General features: G+C 32.7%; 3 protein-coding genes across 8 annotated transcripts; 1 reads left to right on the top strand and 2 right to left on the bottom strand.

The window, feature by feature from the left end:
• Positions 1 to 945: 945 nt before the first annotated feature.
• Iru (E3 ubiquitin-protein ligase Iruka) lies at positions 946 to 5,557 on the bottom strand. Of its 4 annotated transcripts, none has more exons than XM_072011624.1 (8): positions 5,088 to 5,557; positions 4,287 to 4,388; positions 3,965 to 4,131; positions 3,569 to 3,673; positions 2,185 to 2,357; positions 1,966 to 2,081; positions 1,770 to 1,867; positions 946 to 1,597 (listed from the first exon to the last, which is right to left on the bottom strand). In XM_072011624.1, exons 1-8 carry the CDS (start codon positions 5,166 to 5,168, stop codon positions 1,507 to 1,509), a joined length of 933 nt encoding a protein of 310 aa, XP_071867725.1. In that variant the 5' UTR covers positions 5,169 to 5,557; the 3' UTR covers positions 946 to 1,506. The 4 variants fall into 4 exon arrangements, with proteins under 4 accessions (XP_071867725.1, XP_071867734.1, XP_071867744.1 ...); XM_072011633.1 differs by having other exon boundaries at positions 3,569 to 3,670; positions 5,088 to 5,556; XM_072011643.1 differs by having other exon boundaries at positions 2,185 to 2,345; positions 5,088 to 5,554.
• Positions 5,558 to 8,313: 2,756 nt separating this feature from the next.
• LOC139991473 (uncharacterized) lies at positions 8,314 to 15,359 on the bottom strand. 3 transcript variants are annotated; one of them, XM_072011585.1, is made up of 7 exons: positions 15,194 to 15,359; positions 14,879 to 15,105; positions 13,873 to 14,030; positions 13,558 to 13,783; positions 12,451 to 13,469; positions 12,047 to 12,348; positions 8,314 to 11,670 (listed from the first exon to the last, which is right to left on the bottom strand). In XM_072011585.1, exons 2-7 carry the CDS (start codon positions 14,940 to 14,942, stop codon positions 11,598 to 11,600), a joined length of 1,842 nt encoding a protein of 613 aa, XP_071867686.1. In that variant the 5' UTR covers positions 14,943 to 15,105; positions 15,194 to 15,359; the 3' UTR covers positions 8,314 to 11,597. The 3 variants fall into 3 exon arrangements, with proteins under 3 accessions (XP_071867686.1, XP_071867669.1, XP_071867680.1); XM_072011568.1 differs by having other exon boundaries at positions 12,451 to 13,481; positions 15,194 to 15,350; XM_072011579.1 differs by having other exon boundaries at positions 12,451 to 13,481; positions 14,879 to 15,114; positions 15,194 to 15,350.
• A 398-nt stretch (positions 15,360 to 15,757) lies between these two features.
• Positions 15,758 to 19,674, top strand: LOC139991515 (uncharacterized). The gene is made up of 5 exons (XM_072011661.1): positions 15,758 to 16,171; positions 16,332 to 16,507; positions 16,950 to 17,125; positions 17,220 to 17,414; positions 17,664 to 19,674. The coding sequence occupies exons 2-5, from the start codon at positions 16,343 to 16,345 to the stop codon at positions 19,630 to 19,632; spliced, it is 2,505 nt and encodes an 834-aa protein (XP_071867762.1). The 5' UTR covers positions 15,758 to 16,171; positions 16,332 to 16,342; the 3' UTR covers positions 19,633 to 19,674.
• The last annotated feature ends 722 nt before the right edge of the window (positions 19,675 to 20,396 follow it).

Here is a 20,396-nt window from a genome sequence, read left to right on the forward strand (position 1 = left end):
TTTTCCCCGATTACAATTTTTCATCTTTTTCCACTTATCATATTTAAAAACAGACAACATAAAGAACTAATGTACTCGTTATATCTTTTTATTATATATACTGTGAAAACAAATCAAATTTCATTGACCTATAAGAACAGCAAGACTATAATTTATTACATTTATATTACGTAATATGGCAAATTGAAGAAGTGTTTATATGTATATTGATATTGCAGGCAGTTATTACCTGAATTGTATACTATATTGAAATCTATAAAATTTTAACATGATACATATCCGTATCTAAATGCTATTCACATTCTCTACTTTATTCATATATCTATGATACTTGTTTCAGCTGATTATCAGCTATGAATTACGAACGATCAAATTTGCATCTGTACCAAACCCGTATCAAATCAATGATAAATAAACAATTCGTTTATTGCGCTAATAGTTAATGTAATACATTTATGTTCGATTTTATGATGAGAAGGGTAACATAAATTATATAGGACAGTATATAACCGTATTTGAGAAAGAAAGTACAACTTCAAACAAATACACAAATATCATGATCCATTCTACTTTTCCATCTCTCATAACTTCCATTGTAATGTCTCTGTAATTTTGTTTCATGACCAATTCTTGCGTGTATTTCATGCACCAGCATAAATTGAATAGGATATTTGTTAATGATCAAAATAAACACTTAGTTTCAAGAAAAGAATGTGAATAAGAGATTATTAGTGGCTAATTTTTTTGACAATTCTTAAAACTCAAAGGAACACTCGTACATGTATGTTGCAATTAAACAGCATAAAAAATCAAGATCATATGAATGGAAAAAAAGAAAAGAAAAGAGAAGAAAAGAAAAGAAAAGAAAAGAAAAGAGAGTATGCCAGAAAGAAAATTAATGCATAAATTTTTCAATTAAACTGTACACAATTAAAACCACTAACGTTTCTTCCATTATTTTTATGTATAACACACTTCCTACGCTTAGATTATGTTACAGTGTTTTCTTCATTTCTCATTTTGTAAACATTATTGTAATCACCTTAAATTTATTAAACATCCAAATTCAAACTTTTATAAAGAAACATACACATTCTTCTTAAATTTCTTACTTATTTTTGCAAACTATGAAATTGTGTATATGCAGGCGCGCGCGTAAATAAATATATACATATATATAGCAACAATGATTATTTCAACTATAAATACGCACGTCTTTGTTTGACCCTTAATCTTCATATCTCGTTATAATTCATGCAAAGCAACACATGCAAGTTGTAATTTTATATTGCGTTATTTTTTCTTGATTCACATTACACTGTTGATTGAAGTATAAAGCTTGAAATTTATATTAGTGTCGAGATACAATATTGATATATATGAGCATCGCTCGAGTGAACAGTGCCAGGAAACAAATTTGAAAAAAGTGGAAAATAGACGCATGTCGTGTGTGTATATTTGCGTGTCCTGCTGGGTAGAGAAAATATTAAGACAGGATAATCAATCTCAAATCTCACTCGATGAGTTACTACTGGAGTTATTACCACTCGAGGATGAAGGTGATGATGTTCTAGTATTATTTGATTCGTTGGTTGCCCTAGAAGTAAATAGACTTTTATACTTTCCACATAACGTGAATGTTCAAATTTTTAAAATGTACAGTTTCCACATATATTTAAAAATATCAATTGTCATGTTATGTTCATGTTATTGCTATGCCTAAGTAAAAAGATTTAATAGACTTTATATAGATAAAATATCTAACATACCTGAAGAGAGCGACTAAGCTACGTCCTACGGTATCCTGATGTACTTCTGCTGAATTTTGACTTCCCAAGTGCTGTCTACAAATAGGGCAAGTACCATGCTAAATGCGAAAAAAAGAAAAGAAATAGGAATATCATGAAAAGACATTTGTATCATCTCGAAATAAAATTGAACTCTTCGAATTTTTGTTCAACTTACCAATTCTAACCATGGTACAATGCACGGTGTATGATATAGATGTAAACAAGGAAGTTGCTTAACTGGTTCAGAAAGTTTGAAGTCTTCCCAACAAACGGAACATTGAAGTTTACTATCTGTATGTATAATTTATAAAACATAATTTATTGTTAATGTTTAGATTAATTTTTTAAATTATGAGTTACAGTTACAATATACATATGTACACGTTTTACTCACCCACATGACATTGACTCACAGTTATAGTTGGTATTTCATCGATTTGTTTTCTTGGTAAGGGAGGTGGTCCAGTTCCATCAATTTGATTCAATAATTGCGTTACAATCGCGTCTAAGCCATCCTGACCCCAGACATAATCTCCAGGATTTCCCAAGAACAGTCTAATATTGAATCTACATTATTGTGCTTTATTTTAGTAATACCAAATATCAAACAAAGCAACAATGACTTTTATCCTGGGTGAACAAGCTTTTAAGTGCTTCTCTTTATGTTTATTTATACATGTTTGCTCATATGGTATAATGCAAGGAACAATGTAAGGCGCAATGCAAGTTAAATAAAAGTGATTTTTCATCTACCATTTATAATATCGCTCTTTAATTTATGATTCATGATGATCCTGAATTCATGTAATAAATTAAAAAAATTTTATATTAATAAATTTAACGTATTTTGTATTCACACACACACACACACACAAACACACACACATACGCGCGCGCGAAAGATATAGTGTGTGTGTATATATATATATATATGTAAGATAGATTTATTGAAACAATGTTCGACAGAAAATAAAAGTCAGCATTACTGTGAAATAAATCATAAAATTATCTTCTTGCAAAAAGGATATAAGCCGTTCTAATAATTTTTTCGAACTTCCATTGTCATTTTTTATATTTCCATTAATACCGCTTATTAATATCTTTTCCATGTAACACATTCTCAACTTACTTTTATGTTTATTCAGTTATTTCCATCCTTTCTAACAGTGAGTACTACGTGGCATGTGATTATTTGTGTGGAATTGTTCAAATTTTAATCTATTATAAACATGTAAAATGAACGAACATACGCGCAACATACGCATATACACGCATAAATCAGCTTCATCTATTCATACGCTATTTAAAAAATATTATGTATAAATATAAAGAAAAGTGAAGATTACATACACAATTATATATTCTATGTAATACTTAAAAATAAGCTATTAACTAAAATTTGGTTCTAATTTCATTGAAATTCTCATTAAACGCTTATAATTGTTTTTTTCTTAATAAATACCATGATATCCTGTTTTATACGCCAAATAAAAATATTTTACATGCAGATGAACTAAAATTGGAAGATTGCTTTTGAATTCACTCAGGATAATATTCTATATAAATAACATGCAAATCTCTCTCTCTCTCTCTCCCTCTTTCTCTTCCTCTCAAGATAATTTTACATAAAGTATGTGGTTTCCTTTTTTATATTGTACAAGTTAAAAGATTTGATTTGCCTTGCAAATCTTCTGAACTTGAGCAATTATATGCATACATGCTTATATACATTAGGTAAATAAGAATAAATGTATAATAAAGATTAATATTATACATACACAGGTAGTTGTGCAGCTTGTGCTACTCCTTCTGAGAGATTAAGTATAAAATCTTGTATGAAATTCTCTACAGACACAGGCATTACTTCCTGTCGTCCACGACTGCTGTTCAACATAAAAATAACCAATCATATCCATACATACCGTATATGTCGGTAATAAATTAATTACATTCGTTAGATTTCATTTTTATACAAATAATTTTTGTCTTCTAAAGAAACACAACTAGTATCAAGTCAATTTTTAATTTTTGTCTTTGATATACTTTACGCTTACGTTACATTAAAATAATCAAATATATCATTACCATAAAGATACATACATGGAGCTAATTATTTAATTAGAAATTTTAACGTGTAAACACTGTGAGCTTTTAAAAAATTAGAAGTGATATACCTATTAGAACGACGGGTATCTTGAATATTACGCGACCAATGAGCTCGTCTTCTACCAGCAGGACCATTATTTCTAACAGGTGTAGAACTAAACGGTGTTTCAAACTGATTGGAGAACTCCGTTTCATATTCCCCTCTTAAAGGAACATCTGCGTAACGTTCCCAAAGCTACATAATAAATATTTGATCAAAACAATAACGAAATGCATCAAAATATAATGAAGTTACAAAACTAAAATATTATGATTTAAAAACAATGGTCATTTCATCTATAATGCATCTACAACGTTATTTACTATTATGAACTGAGAAACGATATTTACATCATCCGTATCGTTATTAATATGCATTCCAGATCCACTGTCACTGCTATCGCTTTCTAATTCCTCTATGAAACCACTCGAACATCTTGGACATGTGTAATCCTAGAAAACAGATTAAACATTGTATCAAGTCATTACAACAAAAGCCTGTTTTGTAAAATAATTTGAATAAATATAATTACACAGGAAATAACTTAAATCTTTCTAAGCTTCTTCTCGTGTATCTGTCAAAAAGACACCTACAGATTTAATACTTAAAGATCAATAGATAAAGTATCGATAACTTTTGTGTTTATTTGTTTAGATTAGATATTAGTTACAATTAATGTATTTTATTGTACAATGTTCAATAATAAAGCAATAATATATTACCTAAAGAAATCAATGATCAATATTAAGTATACATATTAAGAAAAGTATCTAGAAAATAAGTATAAGAGAGAGACGAGGTATATATAGAATCGTTTTAAATACATATTCTTCGATCTAATTGAGTTTTACGTTAAAATAACATTATCATTTATAATACTCGAGCGTTAACTGATTTTAATATAGATAGATAATGGTGAAAGTAAAAATGTAAAAGGTAATGAGAGAATAGTAATTTGTGCGATTAATTGTACTTGAAAAGACGATAGTTCAGTGCGATTTTCTATATTGGACAAAAAAGAAGGTAGAAGGAAAAGAACTTATACGCGTGATATCAAAGGACAACTCGGAACAAAAAATTGGAGGTTTTACATATAGTGTCATGTTTAATAGTATAGTTATTAATGTGAAAAGAACGATAAATATACTTACAGGTAATAAACGTTCAATTTCGATACTGCATTTGTGACAAAAAAATCGGGACATTGCCCCGTCTACAACGGCTTCCGCCATCTTTTACGTGTCCTCTTTGCTCCTCTTGCCTATTTCTGACTATCGTGATGAATCGTAACCCGTCACAATTCTTGATGTACGTTGATTACGTTTTAAGCGAATGCCGAAACAGAACTGGAAAACTACTGATTTTAAATGATACCTCTACGTATCACGAGATGGCGTTTAATTAAATTAGTCGATTTGCGCATCAATCTATCATTATTTCGTTCGATTACAATTCTTTAGTTTTAGTTTTCTTTAGTTTTGATATATTTTGTTGTTCCCTAACTTTCATTCAAATTGTAATCTTTTTTCTTAATTATCAGTTATAAGTACAATACCATTGTGTCTTTTATTTCCATTTGTAAAATATCCGTGAAGACATTTTCTGAATAAAAAAACTAGATTGTCTTCAAATATAAATATGTATATAATATATATACATAATATTTTCGTTCGTATACAGCAAGTAAGATGAGATCCTTTTACTTTTTATGGTAAAAGTATGCACCATACGTGCATAATTAATTACATTATCAATCGTTAAATGTGTATATGTTTAGTGCATACATTTCAAATGGCTCGTGCATTTCAAATATTATACAAATGTATCTCGACAGAGAAGTATAAGGTTAGGTATGCCGCGCACGTACGCACGGTTGTTTCATGTGTATTTATGTATACTTGATCATTTATTTAGCTACTCATTTTTATTCAGAGATCGCACGATGAAAAACATTATTAATTAAAAGTATACTGCAATAACAAATAGTTTTTGGCAAAATATGATCGATATGTACGACTTCTGATACTCTATCGTATTTAGCTATCAAATTATTATATGCAATTAAATATACATTTATGGATGTGTGTGAGCGCGCGTGCGCGCGTCATTTTTTGGTATAGTGTACTCGCGTATAGTTGCATTATTTTCGAGTAGACCGTGCACGAATATCTTTGACTATGTTTCCTCTTCACCACATATTTGATCATGCTCAAATTTGTGAAGGTCTTTATATAAATATTTACGCAACTATAAGAAATTTAAAAAGCTAAAGTGCGTTACATCGATTGCGGAAATTTCGTATTAAGTTATGTAACGTTATACATGAAACTGTATTAAAAATCTTTATCGAAATTTCTTGGAAATTTTTCATTGACATATTTTAAGGAAATACCTACACATACATATGAGTGAACAAATAAGTGGATATATTAATTAAAGATTAATTAAAGTCAGTGCAGACTGAATAGTTAATAACAAATAGATTATGTAAAGTACTGATTTATTACAATCAAACGATAGTCTACTGACACAAATGTTCTAATACAACTTATATCAATTTATAATGCTTCACTTACACAAGTAAGCGCGTTAAAGATTTCATTCTAAACCTACTCAGATAAATATATTACAATATTTTCGATCACTAGACGAACAATTAAATAATTTAAATTTTTGTACCGTTTGAACTACAAGAGTCTTGAACGTTTTTTCTTCAAATTCATTTTAAGTACCCGCTTGTACCCTTTCTCGTCGAACGACTGTATATATGTAGAAAGAGATTTATTATATAATGAACACATTTCTTTCAAAAATGCGATACAGTCAAGTTTAATGAACACACGAAATACGTCGATTATCATAAGAAGAGATTTCGATTTTCACAGAGTCTGCTTATAGTTGGAAATACGTACATGTAGTAATCGCATATGGTTATAGTTTCACTGGTTTTATGTATCATATGCTTCGATTCCCTTTAAACGTAATTTTATTCGTGAAATTGGTTTTAGAACTGCTTCCTATTACTACGATCTCTCAGTTATACATATACATATGTATGTACTTATGTTTCCATCATGCCTAATATTTGCCTATATGAATTTTACACTTATACCGAAATTAATAACTCCTTTTTCTTGAAAAAGAAGACGAAAAGGATAAAGAAACGTTCGGTACATTCTTCTTCAAATTATATCAAATGATCGATATGAAACATTACATTTCACGTAATCATGTTATTCTCTACCTTCTTTTCCTTTTTTTCCTCTGTCTCGGTATGTAGTTATAACTGTAACTTAATAAAAAGATAATTCGTAACTTGGTATATGCAGGTATATGCAATACGTAATAATTCGATATATATATATATAAACGTCATTGTCGTTTTCCTGTGACTTTTCAATAACTTTGATTCTATCTATTGATATTACATATATAATTCCATATTTACGAAAAATGATTACAACGGGAAGTATAATTTATAATACTTAACAATTCAATAATAATTATTATAGATTTTAATAATTATAAACGCATTATCAATTTCACAAACGAAATGTATGTATACATATGTATTTTATACATTTCCTCGTGTGGATATCTATAGGGAGTCCAATATTTCGTTTCATATACTTATATATGTATTTTAATTGAAACAAATAGATATTATTCGGAAGAAGATTGTCATCAAAACTTGAATCACGATTTTATATCGAATAATATAAGTTTCGAATGAAAATCAAATGTAAAAACATTTAAAAGATTAATCAGAATTTCGAATTTAAAAAACGAGAGAACATTGCAGTTTATAATATTTTAGTATAGAGTATTTTAGTATTATACAAATGATAAAAACCGCAGGAATATCTATAACTAATATTAAAATAGACTTAAAATAATTATCATCGAATCAAAGATATTCTAAATAACTTAGACTTGTTGCATATTGTACCTCGCCGATATATACGTACCTACATATGTAAGCATGTACATACATACATACATACATACATACATATGTATTGTAGAATATAGCTCAACGCAGAATCATTGTATGTATAATTGTAAAGCTACGGTATTTACCATAGTTTGAAATTCTTGGCATTATGATAGATGGAATAAAAGATTATGTTATAAAAATGTTTCCTTCCTTTTCTTTTCTGTCATGGTTACCAATGTTTTCTTAGCTATTTTTCATATATTCCACCATCTCTTTCATATCCTGAGTTTTACTCAAAATGTTCATGCACGTTAACGTTACTTGCAAAAAAACAAAACAACGAACACTCTAAACAGATCTATCTCTTCTCCTATCATATATTAATAGAATTAACCGAATTGGAAGTTTACGTTGGAAATAAGCATTACGAATGTCATAAATTAACTATTACAGAAATAATTTTTATTTTGTCGATGTTTATCTTATACATAGAATTCACTCAAATTACGAAATTCGTAACGAAGAAATCGCAGATTCATTAAGGGATATAAGCAGCTTAAATATCTTTACTAGGGCTGAACACATTAAATGGTAACCAACAAGAGAAATGGTGGCATTGTTCTATCAGACGAATGTAATTATAATAAAAAATTGCCTCAATAATTTATTTGGTTTATTCAGGTGTTAAATGCTATATGTATATAGCTATAACTTAAATAAATTTTGTTTTGCTAATATTATGCACAGTTTTCACCTCCTACGTACACATCAAATTTTTATTAATTAATAAACTAGTGACGTAGTACTTTTAATCATTCATAGCTGTTAACATAGCTGTCCTGCTCTGCTCATTAGTCGTAAATGATTGCCAAATAATTAATTTACTAATTTATTAATTAAGGTCTTGGAAAGAATCAAAATATTTAATCCTTTTTGATACATTATAGCGTTCCAACAATAGTTTATGCGCTGTATCATAATAGACTGTACACTTAGTTTCTAATTACGAGTAATGAAAATATAATGGCGACACAACACAAATTATACCAAAATTCACTAAAAAACATATGGCGCTTTGTTATTTCAAAGAAATAATTTTATGAAATGTTAATATCACTTCCTGCGTATATTATAAAAATTATACAATTTGGCACAGAGTTTACATATTACGCTGCATTACATAAAATAACATTGGTATCTTACGAGTAATTTTAAAAGTAATTTTTGAGGCAATGTTTTGTCGCTATTACGTTCGTCCGCCCGAACTTATCCAATATTCTCTCAATTAATCACACACCTCCTATTTACATCCTTGTCCGCAGCAGAACTGCAAAACGTACTCTCTGTGCATGTTTCATTAACGTAAAGTGGTAAATGTATGCAAAAATTTCATTATCAAAGGAAATTAGTAACAGCAATTGTTAATTAATTTTTGCAACTTATTACCTTTACACTTTATATATACTTTTGAATATATAAACAATAATTGGATAATTAATATTATACTTTTGCATGAAATAACAAATATTTGTGAAAATAATCACAACTAATAAATAATTGTATTTTTCCTACAATTGATTGACTAACTGATTGATCAAAGTGTTTCACAAATATAACAAAATTATAAAATAAAACATAAAGGTACAACGGATTAAAATTACAATGAGATTAATAATGTCATAATGATAATAAAATACTTATTAATCTTTGTTAACATATTATCAATAATTAGTCATCCTAGACCTTACTAATTTATAGAATATTTGTAATAATATAAAAAAATGTCTTACATTAGGAAAGGAATTTTAGTGAAATATATATGATCAGTGAAATACATCTCCGACTTGATTCAAATAGAAATATTTGTATATCATTAAATATGATCAGTCTGATTCTTAAATTCTATCCGTAAACTAAAATATATTATAATTACTAAATATTGCATGCTTTAGGGGACCATTTCATATTTTGTTTCATACATTAAAAATCATTAATCACCGATCAGAGACAATGAATATTTCACTCATGTGTAGATCGTATAAAGTATGTTGTTACAAATAATCCCCAATAAGAAAAATCTTTCTTCTCACTTTACATAGAGTATAATTGTATAGACTTAAAAATGTTTATCCTTATACCAAAATGTTAAACTTAGTCGTTAGAAATTTTCACCATATCTTATGTGAGTCGATTGTTTGAATGTAAAATTTGGGTAACAACAATCATACTTTCCATTAAAAATCACGAGAGAAAAAAAAGAAAAGGATCATAAAAAGAACGTTTTACATACGAATTTTTAAGACATTTTCCCGAGTGTCAATTTAAAAGATTTAAGACGAATATTATATCTTGTATGCGCGTAACACACAAATGTACGAACGCTCGCATACATAACACTGAAATATAATAGAATAGAGTCAACATTCACACGAAAAGTGGAAGAAGCATAACATATATGTACCAAGGCTGATTTAGACTATTTGAACCAATAGATCTGTTTCAAGCATATGTATATGCAAATCGTAAAACAATTTCTATTATTTAACATATTTGTACACTTATGTTTCATGCTAAATGAACGGTAAAAATTAACAAATGTGTTGAGAAGTTAACTAAAATGAATATATTTATGTAATTTTTATATAACTTGGAGGTTGTACTCAATATTGATATGTATTCTTAAAAGACTTCAAAACATATATATACATATACATATACATATATATATATGTATGTATATATACACACACACACTTGTGCACTGCACATTATCTAATAGATTTACTTTTGTCCATTTTCGTCAAAATACCAGAGTATGGAAAGAAAATTTATATGAAAATATTTTCAATTAAGCTAGAATATTGTGTTTAAATATCATAATTAAATAAAGGCTTCTACATTAAGATTTTCATAAAAACTTATTCTAATAATGAGATGTAGAAATTAAGAATAATATAAATAATGATACAACAGTGTAGTAATAATATTCGAATAAGTTATCAAATTGTCATTGACTTACCTGCAACCTTCATATCCTATTTTATACTCACTTTTCTCTCACATTATTGAATAATTAGTATTGAAATTATTGTAAATAGGTATCGAAATTAACAATTGGTAAACAAATAAAAAAAGTGTATATGTAACAATGAGTATAATATGAACTAATCTGTTCTTTATATTTTATTGCGTTATCCATTTTTTCGAAATATATATATATATATCATACTGTTCATGACAAAACAATAAAAGAGTTCTGTAATAAAAACGATAAAAATTCAATTTTCTTCAATTCTGTTGATGAATCTTTAACAAATGATATGCATGGAACATAGTTAAAAATACTTTAGGTAGTTACGTCCTTAAACATATTGGAGTTGTAAGTTGCTATGCAATAAATATATTATCTAAACTTTGCTCTCAAAGTTTAATAACATGTAAAGAAAAACCGTGAGAGCAAAAGCGTGACTCGTATTTTCCATAGGTCATACATAGTTTTAAGTATGCGTGTGAATAGTTTATATACAGTGAACAAGATAGAAAAAGTTTCACCGTAACTCTGAAATTTGGCAATGTAATACTATTTACCGACAATATAACGTTGTCTGCAACGCAATAAAATATGAACATTGTTCGTCTTCCTTAATATTGAATTTTGATCAATGGTAGTGTAATATAAATCATTTTAATAGTTATACGATGCACAGGAAACACATAACTGCAATCAATTTTCATCCGAGGATTCTGTGGAACTTTGAGGCATTGGGTTGAACCAATTTTCACGAATGCCAGTGCTCCTAGATACAAAGAAACATCGACAAAAGTCAATCAATCAATCAATAGCACAAATGTAAACTTATAAAATGTTACATTCATATTGTTTCGTTTACTAATTTTTCGAAAAATATATAATTCAAATTGAACAAATAGTAGCAGAAAGAAGATATTAATTAGACATGGAGACCGGAGACGGAATTAATAGACAGCAAAAAAGAATAAATAAAAGATGCACGCACAATCTTGTATAATACTATGATAAATTATTAAATCTTTTTTCGTACAACATGTTATCAAAACTATTAGTTGTAGTGGTTCGATAATCCTTAAACGTTATAAAGTGATTTAATGTTAAGTTAAGTAAAAACGAATAATAATTCCTTTTTCTATAATTACCTTGTTCGTTGACGGGTACTTATAGGCAGTGTAAGTGAAGTTCTATAATACTGAGGAGTAACATTTGAAGCTGTTTCATCTGGTCTTCTATGTAACGTCATAGTTTCGTGCGGAGACGTAATTAATTCATCTTCGTTATCCAAGTAATAACGAGAACCTGTTGCGCTTTTACAATTTTCACATTCGCTTCTGTAATCATCTGTATCGTCGTGGAGAGTAGAAAGAGCTTGCATGCTACAAGTGCATGCTACCGATTCAAAGCTTCCTTCTTCATTGATTCCATTAGCTATATTTAATGGTGGCTGGAATGCATGAAAATCATTATATACATACAATAAGTAAGTGTATTTAAAAAGACAGAATTTTATAGTACTTACAATATTATGTTAGATTTTGTACCATACCTTAAAATCATGAGATTTTAGTTCCATTTTAGGATCCAATGGCTGTCTTTCAATTTGTTGCAATCCCGAGGAAGAAGCAGAAGAAGGCTGTATTTGTACATCTTCGCGAAATGTTTCTGGATTTGTATTTTCCCTTGAATTTTCTAATTTAGTTACAGCATTTTGTTGCGAAGAATGTGGTATGTTCGACGTAGTAATATCAGTTGTTATCGTAGATCGTAAAAATTCTTTCTGAGTGCAATCATTTATAATATCTTGTAACTTTGCACCGGTACGAGTTGTTAAAGTCCTAGGAATTGTACGATGAGCAGTCACACTAGAATTTGGTAAGGTTGCGGATATTGTAAATGCTCCAGTTTGTCGAGGAAGGGTGGTATGCGTTTGATAACTTTTCGGAACAGTAGATTGTTGTTGGGTGAAGTTGGATAAAGGTTGTGCAGTTACATCAGGACGCTGATTAACGAAGTTCGGAATTCCAATGGGAGCAGGTAAATTTTCGTAAGTATTTGTTCCCATTGTGAAACTCGTCGTAGAAGTTCCTACACTAACATTTGGTGATAACGTTTCGTTTTGATTCGACTGCCGATAGCTAGCATATATGTTTGGATTCGATATTGGTCTACTTGGCGTTGAGATTAAGCCGCTTTGATCCGTTATGCCACCGTCGCATATTAATGTTGACGAATTGCGATTTATACCGCTTTGAGTGCTTCCTACTAACGATATACTTGTACGACTATTGGTATTTGGCAAATAGGTGTTTGGAAAATTTAATTGCGGAAGCGTTTGTGGGTTCATGGATAAAAGAGCTTGTTCCGCTCTCGCTGCTGCTACTGCTTCTTCATAAGGTGGTGGAGCCTCGCCACGAGGAAAGTAATTATTTGGTGGTTTCCACAATGGATAACTAGCTCCACATGGAATGTCATCCATAGGAACACCATGCGACAATCCATCTCGTTCTAAATATCCCATACTACCTAAGTTTCTTTGGTCCTCTGCTAACTGTCTGTTCTGTCTTCCTGCCACGCAAACTTTTACAAAATAATCAAAATTTTTGACCTATTATCCTAAGATAAAAACACTTGACACATTGTGAAGGAAAAATACCTCGTATCTTTCTTTGGCGCAAACGGTGTATTAAAAAAAATAGCAGACTCAATGACAATACAGCTGTTACAAAACTAGCAACAGATCGTAGTCCTATATCGTAATTTGTGGCAGCATCGTTTGCGTTGCTACCAATCCCATCAGATTTGTCATTGGGTATAGATAACACCGTATCATCCAAACAAATATATTGGCAACAGATATGCCGGGTAGATTTACAATATTCCTGTGTAACGTACAGTTAATGTTTCAGTCACGAAGAAAGAAAATAGTACCAAGCACAAAGCGATATGATTATTTTAGCGCTTGAAATACCTCTGTATACTTGCAAACAAGTGCTCTACACCACTTTGGATTGCCATTATCACATACGCATAATGTACAGGGTTCTGGGCCAGGAATGTATATAAAAGCATTTTCATAGACTCGTCCTTCTTGATCTTTGCAGGCGACACCACTTTCTGCATGAATAACTGCAAAATATTTATAAAAGTATTCATAGGAACTCTTACTCATTTATGAGATTACTGATCAGTGAAATTATGAGAAATGAAATTCATAAATTGAATCATTGATTAATAATGTTTTCCTCAATTTGTCTTTTGTATTATTTGTTTGAATTTCACACGGCACAAAAATAACAATTAACAAATATCTCGCTGAACATAAATATATTTGACAGCACAATTTACAGAAGATTTATATTTTGCTAATATAAAGTGGCACGCGCATATCGTATCAAGTGATCAAGTAAGCAGGTGAGCGGCAATGTATATACATGCGTCATACGCACGTTACGTCAATCGAAAAATCCACCAAGTATCGAGTGTTAAAAGCTGCCATTCAACACATAAATATCGAGAGTAATAAATAAATGAATCTACAAGTTGAATATACAAACGCAGAATGGTAAAAAATACTTATATCGACGTATGACCGGATGGTTTAAAACGACGCTAGATAATATTTCACTGATTCATTGAATCGTAGGAGCGTAGCTTTAACAAAAAGGCTTTTTCTTCTTCTCCTCCTCCTTGTTGTTGTTGTTATCATTATCATTATCATTATCATCATCGTCGTCATCATTACCACCGTCATCATCATAATCATTATTATTATTATTATTATTATTATTATTATTATTAATCAGAACAGAGCGCGCAAGATAAAAGGTTAAGGTGAGCGTAGTAAAAACAAAAAATTACTTGGTAAAAAGCCGACTGAGAAAAAGAGGAAGGTCTACGTAAAAACGAGAAAGCATTTGAATTGAAACAATAGAAAGATCGGTATAAAGAAAAGAAGAGTGTCACGTTTGACTCACCGTTAAAAAATAGAATAAATGCGTAAACTGCATAACCAAGAAGGTTACTGCCACTGTATTTCATTCTGCGTTTGTTATCTCATCATAATCGTAACCACTTGGAGCGGTGCAGCAACGAAGCGGAGAAGGTATCGTTGTTGGTCGTCTCAAATGGTGTTTCGTTCCGACGAGTTGCTGTTGTTGGTCCTCAACATTTTTCACGACACAATCCCGACTAACATCTTGTGCTAAAACACCTGTACCATGAGTGATTTATATAGGAGCAACAGTTATTTTCACACAGCTGCATATCTTAGAAACACTTCTTTTACTCACAAGTGTCCTTGCGAAGTATGCGTCCTCTCAAATAGGCACACCAACTTGCATCTACTTTGCACGGACTCCCGACACCCGGAATGATCGATTAGTAAACGGAGCAGCTATCGGTGTCGAGCACCGATACCGTAGCTATCGCCATCTTCAAGCCATCCGCACAACTTTCTACGAGCAATTGCCATTCTTCTACCGTGTCAGTCACCACGCTATCCTTCGGCAATGCCTTCGGCGAGCTTACCTTATCCACTGCAATCGAATATTCTCTCTCGTCCATCGAAGTATCATCTGCCGCTTCACACCGTATCATGGAATATCGCCACAGATACCGCCAATGATGCATACTTACTTATTCTCGCTCTTTCATTTATCGCGTGTATATACACAACATACCTTGTTATCTTGCGCACGATATTTTCTCTATACGTATGGTGAAAATAATTGAATTTTTTTACGATAAAGAACAACAGAACGAGTGTCTGATATATCCTCTATAAAATACAAACGCGCACGTATACAGACGCGCGCACGCAGGCACGCACATATGCATACATAGATATCGTATGCGTCAATGAATATCTAAAATAATCGACTAAATTAAAACTGCTAGAAACAACGAATGACCATATAGATATGTGGCAAGCGTGGCGTTACATCCGTTTAAGCGATTGAATTCATATTTATGATTTATCGATTGATTACACGCATACCGTATCTATACATGGAAGCGAGATGAAAATCTATACTTTCGAAACAAAACAGATTCCCCTATCCTATCGCTTTTAACCTACCACTTTTAACGACTTTATGCAAAATGTAAAAAAATTTCAAGTAAACCTATCCCGATACTCACTTGCAACAATCAAAAGAAATAAGGAACATATAACGTCACACAGAGAAGAAAAGAGCAAGAGGAAATAAAAAAAATAGGATAACAGTTTGCATGTTGGATCAAATTTAGAAATTGTAATTGTACGTCAGGTATAATATGAATATGTAAGAAAGGAGAATTATTCAAAACTATTTACATAGAATCGTTTAGAATGAAACTACAAAAAGGATGATTAATATTATATCGTATTATACATGTACGTATAGCAGTAGATATGTATGCGTGTACACGTGAATGTATTGTTCGTAGAAAAAAGAAACATGGAAAAAAACGACGATTCGCCCGAAGACGTTAAACGAGCCACTTCGATCGAGCGTGAAATAAAGAGAGGACAAAAGGATGATACGTTCGAAGGTTATCCACGAATAGTGGAAAAGAAGAAAAGATGGGAGCACTGTGATAAACCACCTTTAAAGAAAACTAAGGCAAATGGAACTACAAGTTTCAACATTATCAGATGATTCGCTTTCTTCTTTCATCACGGATATCTTACGTTTGAAATCGCGTTAATTGTATACACGTAAAAAATATGTTCAATGTCCTAATTAAAGCAGGTTAAATGCGATTGAGAAACTAATTTACCATCATGAATATATATACATAAGAAAATGCTTTATTCCATGGTTGTAATATACACGCATACAATTCGGATTTGCATACTCTTTTATTCGATGGTCTCGAGGCCTGTTTCGCTGCCGTTTCAACCGTTCGATAGAATTTCCTGCGTAAACAATTAAAATCCGTAACGATAATTGAACGTCGTTCGATTCAGCATCTGAAATGGTTCGATCAACGAACAGAGATTATTATGTTTTTCATTGATGTATGAAAGAAGGTACCTAACTTTATGATAAATTTGTGCCGTAGCATACAGAGAGGTCGAACGACGATTGCTGTCGAAAACAGAGAAACAGGAAGAAAAAGACGGCAAAATTTACAAAGGTCTCGGTATATGGAGAGCCTTGCACATTCGCAAAATTAGACACCATACCTAGACACTGTTTAACGAAACAAGATTATATCAATATGTTAGCGACTGCAAGGTGAAAGTTTGAACTTCATCAATGAGATACATTTTGATACTGTCGGTTTTGCGGAATAGCAAACGTAACAAAAGATTCTAATATTTTCACATAGTCGCAAATGCCCGCCAGATGAGCAGAAGACGGTGCTTAGGAAACTAAGACCAGTGTCACCGCGAATCAAAGAATTGGCACAACCGACCAGACAACGAATGCTAATAACTTTACAACAAGGCGCGTCAATATTACCGCCGGCTCTCGTGGATAATCTCGTCCGAACCGTAGAGAACGAAACTTGTTTAACTCCTGAGTAACGTATCGATCGTTTAAACCATTCTTTATGCACTTGGGTAACATTATTTTTTCGTTTATATTCTTTGTTTTGTTTCTTTTCGTTTCGTTTCGTTTCGTTTCGTTTCGTTTCGTTTCGTTTCGTTTCCTTCTGTTCTGTTTTCCATCGAAAGATACATAATAACGATCGTTATGCGGTTGGAAAAATAATTTTGAAATTTCTCGAAGTATCGTCGAGGTGTACACGGGTGTGAAATATCTTTTGTAGACAAGCTGCAAAAATCTCGCGTAAAAAGAAGTCTGGCGGAAAGAAGAGGAAAGGAGGAATGGAGAAATGGCAATATAAAGAGGCAAACAAATTAAAGAAATCAAGCGTTGGTATGGCAACCGCAGGTTTTTTCGACAAAGATTCAATTTCTTGTCAATATCTTATGGCCGAGCGTTTTGTCCGAAGTATCTTAAAATCGAAATGCTCGTATCCGAAGTCGGAGTTGAACGATGTCGCGGAAGTGATAATCGGACGTCTGACAGATGTTCTCGAATATAGCCCTCCGCAAGACGAAGATCGTAAATCGCAACAAGTGCGTTATTTGGCCGATGTAATAGCTTGTTGGATAACCGGAGTGCTGTCCGAGGTCGCGCAATACCAAGAGGAGAAACTTGTAGAACGATGTCGAAGGAAAGAGGAGGAAATGAGAATAGACGAGGAGGAGGAGGAGGAGGAGGAGGACGACGACGACGAGGAGGAGGACGAGGAGAAAGATAAGGACGAGGATCTAAAGAAATACGAAGAAGACGACGAAGATCGCGAATCGGATTTGGATTGGGAAGAGGATGCGAAAACGATGGACGAGGAAACGGAAACAAAAGAGATCGAGCCCCGAACGGAAGAAGTAGCGGAAGTAGCGGAAATAGAATTGCCAGTGGATGTGGAAACGGAAACTCAAGTGGAACCAGCAGCACAAGTGGAGACTGAGATACAAACTGAACCAAAGGCGCAAGTTGAAGCGGAGATAGAAGCGGATATGGAAGCAGAAGTGGCAAAAGAATTAGAAGCAGGATCAGGATTAGAAGAAATACCAGAAATCAAATCAGAGGCAGAACCAGAACTACAAGCAGAACCGGTAGCAGAAACAGAAACAGAACTGGTACCAAAAACAGAGCCAGAACCAGAACCAGAGCTGGTACCGAAAACAGAGCCAGAACCAGAACCAGAGCTGGTACCGGAAACAGAACCAGAATCGGAACCAGAACCAAAAGCAGAAGCAGAAGCAGAAGCAGAAGTAGAAGCAGAAGCAGAAGCAGAAGCAGAAACAAAACGAGAGCCAGAATTAGAATCGGAACCGGTAGTAGAACCAGAAGCAAAATTAGAAGCAAAATCGGAAGCAGAGCCAGAAGCGGAACTAAAACTAGAATCGGTATCGGAAGCAGAAAAAGTGGCGGTAGTGGAGCCAAAATCGGAACTGGAAACAGAGATAGAAGGCAAAGTAGAAGCAGAAGCGGAAAAAGCTCGAGTCGAAGACAAGAAGAAGGTAGAGGAACCGTTGGACGAAACGAGAGTGGAAGTATCGCCGGTTGAGATGGAATTACCGAAACATATAGACGTTATCGAGGGTTTGGAAGAACTGTTTAAAACCGATCTTCCTTTCCTTACGTTCGACAAGATCATCGATACTATCTACAAGATGATCGAAAGCATGCCGGAAAATACGGGCGATGATCCGATAACAAATGGCATACATCGTGCAATTTACGAAAAGTTGAGTAATATAGTAAGGTTGGAAAACCCGGATCTATTGACGGAAGAATTGAAGACTATTATGAACATAGTATGCGGAAAGATGGCAAATTGGTTAAGATCGATACTAAGTAAATCGCAGATGGCGTTCATGGAACGATACATGCCAGAAGTAGAGTCTAAAGAAATTAGAAATTGGACTAGATGGCTGGAGTACATCAGTGACGTGGCCAAAGATTGGAACATATGGTTACGGACCGTGATCGAGAAGTTGTTGGAGATGGAAAGTGAGAAGATCACTCGCGGAGAATGGCAGGATTGGACGAAATCTTTCGATACCAAGGCTCTGCTTTGGAGACGATTTCACCTACAAACTATGCACCAAGCGGATCGTAACGTTACGATGTTGATCGGTCGACGCGTCGTTAAAACAGGAACAAAGGGCATGATTCCCGATACTTCCGAGCGATTAATCAACACCACTGACTTGCACGTTTGAAAAACATCGTTCCTTTGCAATTTATTTGCTTTACTGTTTATTTACTGCTATTTTATAACTAATATAACTATAGCTAACTAGTATAACTAAGCACACTCGGTTAGTTATGTATAAAAGCGCAGAAAATACGTAAACGTAGACTTTAAGATACTCGCTCGATCGGAAACTCGCTCGATCGGAAACTCGCTCGATCGGAAACTCGCTCGATCGAAGCTTGCGAACGTTTAACCTACTCGAAATTTTCGACGACGAAAATAAAGAGAAGCGGAAAAACGAAAAACGAAGACAACAAAGTTTAGAAACTCGTGCAACTTGTAAACGATAAAATAAAGAGAGTACGAAACCACGATAGACAAATTACGATCGGATTATTCGTATTAGGTATTTAGGCGAACATCGTTGTCGGTGGATATATTATTGGATATATCGTTCGATACGTTCAAGTAATACGCAATACGAACAGGCGATACGAGTAGGCAACGCAGAGGCAAATTATCCACGCTGGCATTCCACTTTTTCGATCTTTTCGTCGGCAGTATTTGCCGCGCAACAACGCGCCAAAGCAAAGTGTGTCAAAGAAAAAATTAACCGTTCCCCTGCCTTGGCAAAGAAAAGATGGAAACACGACTTTCTTCTGGAACGGCTTAACGCTGACATAGCTCGTCGTCGTGCGCCGACCGTCTATGTCGATACATTCACAATCTATACGTTGAAACCATTAAACCAGTATACTTGCGCACACTTGCTCATACTTGCTATACGTA

Source organism: Bombus fervidus, chromosome 1, assembly GCF_041682495.2.
Source record: "Bombus fervidus isolate BK054 chromosome 1, iyBomFerv1, whole genome shotgun sequence".
Classification (NCBI taxonomy): domain Eukaryota; kingdom Metazoa; phylum Arthropoda; class Insecta; order Hymenoptera; family Apidae; genus Bombus; species Bombus fervidus.